We start from the raw sequence: 7,430 nt of genomic DNA, 5'->3' as shown, positions 1-7,430 counted from the left end.
TTCGCCCAATGGAACCTCTCCGCCAAAGGAAGAGCGGTGGAGTCCAGGCGGCCAGAGCGCCCCTCGCACTAGTGGGCTGCTCAGAACCAGAGGCAGCCCCTCACCTCTGCCCCACTCTGGATGTAAAGGAGAAAACCTCAAAATCTCGAGCAAAACCCGCACCAAAACAAAAAGAAAAATGAAATGTGCAGGCTGGAGCGAGAAGCAGGTTGAACAGGAGGAGGCCGCAGCGGGGCAGACCCTGGCCCAGCGCAGGGAGCAGCCCGACAACCGGACAGTGCTTCCGAAGTCAGGCTTGGGGATTCCAGCCTTTGGGTTCCTTTGACCGCAATTGGAAAGCAAGCGTGTCCTGCCAGACTCTCCAGACCCGGCCTGTACCCGGATCTGGGCCACCACTACCACCGCGCTTCCCTCCTACCCCCGTATTCGTTGTGCGGTGATCGCTGGGCCTGGTGTGTGCGCGGTGAGCGCGGTGTCGCCGGGCCGCCGCGTGCCCGCGCCCACGCCCTTCCCCAGCCCGCAAAGAGGAGGGCCGCCAGCGGCTCGTGAGCACAGTGTACACTTTATTTCAGACTACAGGTTTCTGAACATAATAAAATCTTTGGCTTGTAGCGGCGGTTCAGTCTCGCAGTCTGTGGGGTCGTATTTCTCAACAAGTCTCAGGAAAACGAAAGGGGGGTAGGACAGACAGAGCGACAGAAAGGGGCTTGGGAGGCAGGGAAGAGGCGAGGGGCGGACACGCGAGGGAACACACTCTCACGCACACAAAGAAAAGTCCCAGAGAAACAAGGGCCAGCGATGCGGGGCGGGAGGCACCGGAGAAGCGATAACATTCAAAAGAAAAAGGCAACGAAAACGAAACTGGGCCAGGGGGCAGCGAGGCGGGCGGAGGTGGGGGATAAAATAATAATAATTATAATAATTATAACAATAATAATAGAGGAGATTAATAAAAAGTCCAGCAAATAGAGATCGCTACACATATTTCTTTTCCTTACCTGAAATTAAATATATACAAGGTCGTAAGCGGTTTGGCTAGATAGAGCTTTAAGGAGTTCGCAGTTCCGTCCCTTATGCTGTGAATAGAGAATAGATCTTATTTTTCGATAGCACCTGTCCGAGTCTCTCTTCCTTTTAAAAATGTTGCATTCTAACATGGCTCTCCATTCTGAGGAGCGCTCTCTCTTTTCCCTGTTGCTCCCTCTCTCTTTTGCGCTGATTCTTTCTCCCCGGAGCTGGGCTGGCGAGGCGGCAGCGGCAGTGCCCAGAGGGGCGCGAGGGCGGACCGCGCGGCCCCAGCCTGCGGCGGCTACTCGCTCTCGTCTTTGTCCTGGACAGTGGTGGTGGAGTGGTTGTACAGTCCCTGCGCCATGAGGTGCAGCGCCAGGCCGTTCTTGATGCCTGTGGCTTTCTTGATCTTGGCGCGCTTGTTCTGGAACCAGATCTTGATCTGGGACTCGTTGAGACTGAGCTCCTGGGCCAGGGTCTGCCGCCGTTGCTCCGTAATGTAGCGGTTCGCCTGGAACTCCGCCTTAAGTCTCTGCAGCTGCTCGGCCGTGAACGCCGTCCGCGGCCGCTTGTCCTCCTTCTCGTTCTTCTTCTTCTTCAGCTTCCTGGTGCGCGGACCTGCAGCAGCGAAGGGGGACGGGTGGGGGTGGGGACAGAGGGCAAAAGGGAGGAGGGAGAGGGCAGAGGAAGCCGTGAGAATTGATGAGCGGACTGGGATTGCGCCCTGCGCTTCCGGGGCGATATCGGAGGCCCTGCTGTGCCCCCGGCTCCCTCCCCGCGGCTAGCCCGTGCATCAATCGCTTGGATGCTGGGGTCGCCGGGTTCCTTTCTCTGGGGCCAGAAAGACAGGGAGGAAAACTGGTCGAGGTTGTATGTGCAATCCACTCCCCAATTCAGAACAGGAGAGCCATGTAACAGGTTTAAATCACAGAATCCAATATGGAAAGATGTCTGGAACCCCATTCTGCCCAGCCCAAAGTTGGAAGTCAGGGGCCTGCTGTCTTCACAGCCCTGGAATAAAAAGAGTCTCAAGACCGGGGCAGTGAAGACACTAGGGCAGGATCGCCCTGAGGGAGTCACCAGTCTCCCCCTTTAAGAAGCACAGCTACATCCTGGCACCTACAAGAAGACCCCATCTGCTTGTGGCTATTCACCTCAGAAAACAAGGGGATAGGCAAGGGGCTACAGAGGCTTACCTAGTTCCAAATATTCCGTGTCTGTTCCCCCTACCTTTTCTTTTTTTCCCCCTTGGCCTAAAGAAGCCCTTTAGAGGGCCCTAGGGAGACACTGACCACTCCATCTTCTGAAACGGGAAATAAGGCCTTCACCCAGTGGCATGCCTTACCCGCACGACCCCTGGGTTCTCCGTTATGCCCCTTGGTAGTGCCAGTACGAAGGAGAGGGCCCTCCTCATTCCTCCACTCCGCTATACAAGCAGGGTCTCCTTTATCTCTTTTGAACACATAAGCACCAATTTCAGGATTGAAAACTTCTGAATAACAAAAACAAGTCAGATCTGCTTTCTTTGCCCACCTAGTCATTTGCAAGAAGACTACATCCTTCCTGCCCCCCTTTATGAGCAAAAGAGGAGCAGAGGAACACAGACAGGGGAACAAAAATCTGTACTTTGCCCCTAAAATGGATATGGAAAGAGGCCACAGGACACTTCCCTAGGAAGGTGAAGTCTTCCTCCAAACCTAATCTGGGAAGAGGGCTGCTATGGACCCAGCCTGGAGAGAGGAGAGAGGCAGCCCCTGAAGCCTGCACCTCTGTCCATCAGCCTCCATACTCAAGTCTTCTGGCATTTACTTCCTGAGCCCTGTCTTGGTTATGGGAGCTTACTGAGTCCAGTTAAGTCCATCTGGCCTGTTAACCTCTAAAACTGTCTGGAAAGAAGGGTCTTCATTGGCATCTCCAAACCTAGCGACAAGCTGCAGCTGGCTCCTGGGGCAGACCAGCACCTAGAGTCACCAGCTGTCCTGTGACAAAAGAGTCTAGGCCTGGCCAACCACAGAGATTCAAGTGGCTTGAGGTTCATCTCCCTTAACTGCTGGTGCAGGAGAAGGAGCCAGTACCCTACCTTCCAGTCCTCTAAGAAGAAAAGAGGCCAAGAACAAAGACAAGGCCCACTGAGGAGCAGGATGGGAGAGGACTGGGAGGCGGGCTGGGGAGGGAGAAAGGCCTTGATTTAGATTAATAATTAGCTAAGCAATCAGAGATGACCTAGGAAATGTACACATCCTCAGAAAGGCCCCACTGCGTTTTGTCTACGGGATGTTGTTAGAGTGTTTGTGTGTGTGTGTGTGTGTGTGTGTGTGCAGAGGCACAGACACTTGTAATAAAATCGTAGCCTCTTGGCCAGCCCGAGCCGCATGGCCTGACAGCTCAATCACTCTATCCATCAGGCGAGTCAATCAAAGCAGCTTTTCGGAGGTTCAGGGAGCCCGACGTGTCAATAACCGGGCTGGAGATGGCGGGGGCTGATAGCGCGCATCGATCCGCACTCGGCCGGCTCCGGCGGGACGGCTAGATTGCAGCGGGAGTAGAGCGGCGCACGGCTATGCTTTGCCCGGCCTCCTGCAGGACCCGGGTGCCTGCAACCCAGTTGTAGGCCAGAGTCCCTGCTGCCCTCCTCACAGCGCCCACCGGCCATCCGGGAGCTGCCGGCCAGAGAGGCAGGCAGGCCTTAGCTCCTCTCCTGGGCCTATTGGCCTCAGTCTTCTCTCCCACAACAGGTCTCGGGCCTGAGTTCTCTAAACTCAAGAGATAGGAAGAAAGGGGGCTAAATGAAAGTTAAAAGAGGGCTAAGTTTGGGTGAAATTTGCTTACTGGCAGATGTGCGGTAGGAAGGAATTAAGGAAAGAGAAGGATGTGCGAGCAGACGCCGAGAAGCTGTGGAGGCTGGCTCTCAAGTCCGGCCCCGCTTTCTGGCCTGAGCCTGACCTGTCCTCTCCTCTTCCACTGTCTGCCAGCTCCAGCGAACCAGGAGCCAGGGGCTCTCGGCAACCGCCGTTTTGGCAACTGTCTTTCCCTGGATTCTACCCACCCGGGTCAGACCCTCTTGAATACTCGGCCTGGGGAAGAGGGACAGCAATCAGACGCTTTTCTCTTTTCTTGTGTGTCATCAAATCGGTCTCTATGTAAATGAATTCTATGCAGAAACTATCGATATGGCTTTTATGTCTGTAAGAACACAGAGGTGAAGATTATTTCTCTGATCAAAGCCTTGTTGGATTTCGGCTTCCACAGGACCAGGCTGGCGGGACTGCAGACCCCAATCACTAGGCCCACCATCCCGCCGGCTCTAAATACCTTTTTCCGGAAATAAATATCAATGACTGACTGATTGTGTCTTTCCTAATAATAATAAAGATAAAACACAAAGAAGATCCTAGAGGCTCGGACTTCAAAACCGAAGGATGGAGACTCGAGCTTTCCCTGCCTTGAGCTGTAGCCTCCTGGGTGGTGGCCGCAAAAGCCAGGAGAGCAAAACTGGGTGCACACTCGATTGTGACTGGGACCAAGGCTGAGAAGGAAAAAGCAGGCGTGAGAGAAGAGAGCGCCCGAGGTCGAGTTTGCTCTCCCCAGCACGGCAGCTAAAAGTTCAGGGGAGTCCGCGGGGCTGGAAGGCAAGACACAGCCCGGGACTGGGTACTCACCGGAGGATGGACGATCCGAGTAGCGTGTGCAATAGACCCAGGCGGGCCATACGAGGGGCTGCTGCGAGTCAGTTTTGACCACGGGCCCGCCGTTGGCTGCGCCCATAAGCAGGATAGCTGGGTTGCCGTGCTCTGGGTATTTGGCACCCTGCGCACCTGGGCTCCCCACGCCGCCTCCACTGGCGCCGCCGCTGTCCGAAGGCTTGGCCGTTGCTGCTGCTGCCGCCGCCGCTGCTACGGCTGCTGCAGCCGCCGCCGCCGCCGCCGCCGCCGCAGCTGCTGGGTTCCCAGCTTTGGACGCGCCCGCGCCTCCGGCGGCGACGGACGGGGAGCCGTCGGGTGGGCCACAGTTTGCGTCCGGGGCACAGAGGAGCGAGGCGGCGCCTGATGCCCGCGTGCCTAGTGGGTGGACAGGCTCTCTACCTGAGCCGGTCTGGCCTCTGTCACGCTCGACCCGGCCTCCTCCGGCGCCTCCTCCGGCCGCCGCTGCCACCAGGAGCTGCGGCGGTGGCTGCTCTTTTTTGCAGCCGAAGTCCGGCCTCAGGATGTTGTCGATGAAAAAGTTGGTGGTGCGGTGCAGCTGGGCCGCGGGCTGCGGCTGGTGAGCAGGCGCCGCGAGATGCGGCGGCGGCGGCGGCGGCGGGGGCGGGGGGTGCGGGGGGAGGTGCGGGTGGTGGGCCAGGGGCGGCAAGCAGGGCGCCGCGGGCGGCGAGGGGGGCGCGGGCTGCGGGGATACCGGCACGCTGTCTCCATCGCTGCCGCTGCTGCCGCTGGCGCCAGGGCTGAGGCTCAGGCTAAGGCTGCCCGGGGCCGCCGCCACCGCCGCTGCGCTGAGGCCCGAGTCGCGCTGACTTTTAGGTTCCGGCTGCTGTTCTTCCATGCTCGGCCGCCCTGCCGCCCGGGCCGCCGCGCCGGCCCCCGCCCCCCCCGCCTCGCTCCCCACCCCACTTTGCCAGCGGCCCGTGGGGGTGCGCGGAGGAAGGAGGCCAGCGAAGCCTCAGCGAAGGCACGGGGCGGGTGCAGGGAAAAAAAAGAAAAAAAAAAAACCAGGCGCCTGGCCTGGATCTCTCGCTCTTATCGAGCAGATAGATCTCGCTGTCTCTACCTCTCTCTAATTTGTAGACATCCAGATATGGAGACACTTGGCTATTTCTTTTTTCTTTCTGCAACCAGATTCAACGATTTGTTTTAAATGGGGAGTAAGCCACGGCCAAAGAGGAAAAAAAAAAGGCAATAAAAGAAAAAAGAAAGCAAGTAAAAAGAAAAAAGCTCCAAGAATTTTTTTTTTCTTAAAGGGGAAAAATAATCTTTAAAGTCTAGCCATCTTCCTAGGCAGTAGTGAGGGGTTTGACTTCCCCGAGTGTCACGCTCAGCTGTGCCCAGAGCGCGAGGCTGGCAGCGCCTTTAATCGCCTTTGCTTTTTTTGCAGGGAGAGCGCGTCTCCGCCAGCGCCGGGCTGCCTTTTTTTTTTTTTTTTTTCCCTCAAATCTCTGACAGCTCGGATCTTTGCACAAACTCTCTCGCTTAAAAAAAAAATCACCCAGGCACACTTTTTGCCTTCAAACCGGAAGCACGTGAGTCAGGGCCGCACGTGTGCGGGGCCAATAGCGAGCCAGGACTCGCGCTGACACCCGGGCCTCGGCCCAATGGGCGCGCTCGGGACTTTGCGGATAAATAATCCGGGGGCGGCGGCCGCGGGCGGTGAAGGGGCGATTCTACGCGGGCCGGGTGCGTCCGGCCCGCCCTCCCCCCCCACACACACCCCAGCCCCTCCCCCTTTCAGGCCCGGACCTAAGAAGGGGCAAAGCAGACCGGGGAGGGGTGGATTTCGGGGTGTAGGCAAATAGAGAAGCAACTCCATAAACAACTTGTTGGAGAAATGCACGGTTATGGGTGCGTGAGCGCCGGGTGCAGGGTCAGGAGGCTGGGGCCTCTGCTCTTTTGCACCCACAAGCCTAAGGCACTCAGTCTTACGTTCTGTAGTTTTTTCTTGCTGACATGAAGGGTGAAAGTTGTCACAGTCCGTGTGTGTAGTGAGGGGGAGGGATATGACAGGAGGGTCGGAGATGTGAAATAGACCTAGAGTTGGTTACTTTCAGAGAAGCAGTTTAGTTTTCACAAATAGCAAACCCCGGTGGCCAGCTGCGCCTTCCTAGAACCGTCTGTTTGTAGGTTTGCAGTTCGTGCCAGCCGGTTGCACTGGGTGTCCTTCCCGGAGTATCCGCACCCATACCTTCCCCGTCCGGACCTTCTACTATCTCCATGAGCTGTCCTGGCGCCATTAAGCCAGGCCCAGAGGGCGCGAGAGAGCCCGACCGCTGGTCGAGCTGGGCGCCTGTTCCTTTCTTGGCGGCCCTAGTCGAAGCCTTCTGGGCATCATAGAGTTATCCTGACTGGGCCCCTGGGCCCTTGGGCCAAGCAAGTCAGGGTGCAGATGTGCCCAAGGCTCCTGCTTTTGGTTTCCGGGCAACCTCCGTGTTAAATTTCCCTGAAAGTGAAATCAGACAAATAAAACTACTGCACCCAGGTATTTGCCCTAGCCAGTTGACGATGTGGACGGCGAGTTTTTCAGGTTGCCCAGATTGTCCTGAGATTGCTCCCTACTTCCTGGAGGCCTCTGGCACTGGTTCCGCGTGTTCTTCCCAAGCTTTGGGGGATTGCGGGGGCTCTCGCTTCTCCCACGGGCTCACATAGATCCGTCCACAGTCTTATAGGCTCTTTTTCTCTGTTTTCCCATTGCCCGGGCTGGGGTGAGGGGAGATG

General features: G+C 57.1%; 1 protein-coding gene across 1 annotated transcript; it reads right to left on the bottom strand.

The window, feature by feature from the left end:
- Positions 1-543: 543 nt before the first annotated feature.
- On the bottom strand, positions 544-6,048 carry EN1 (engrailed homeobox 1). Its single transcript, XM_036254993.1, has 2 exons — positions 4,668-6,048; positions 544-1,626 (listed from the first exon to the last, which is right to left on the bottom strand). The coding sequence occupies exons 1-2, from the start codon at positions 5,545-5,547 to the stop codon at positions 1,310-1,312; spliced, it is 1,197 nt and encodes a 398-aa protein (XP_036110886.1). The 5' UTR covers positions 5,548-6,048; the 3' UTR covers positions 544-1,309.
- Positions 6,049-7,430: the final 1,382 nt, after the last annotated feature.

Source organism: Molossus molossus, unplaced genomic scaffold, assembly GCF_014108415.1.
Source record: "Molossus molossus isolate mMolMol1 unplaced genomic scaffold, mMolMol1.p scaffold_m16_p_11, whole genome shotgun sequence".
Taxonomy (NCBI): Eukaryota; Metazoa; Chordata; class Mammalia; order Chiroptera; family Molossidae; genus Molossus; species Molossus molossus.
The sequence above is the reverse complement of the archived record's forward strand: the minus strand, read 5'-3'. Positions and strand labels throughout refer to the sequence as shown.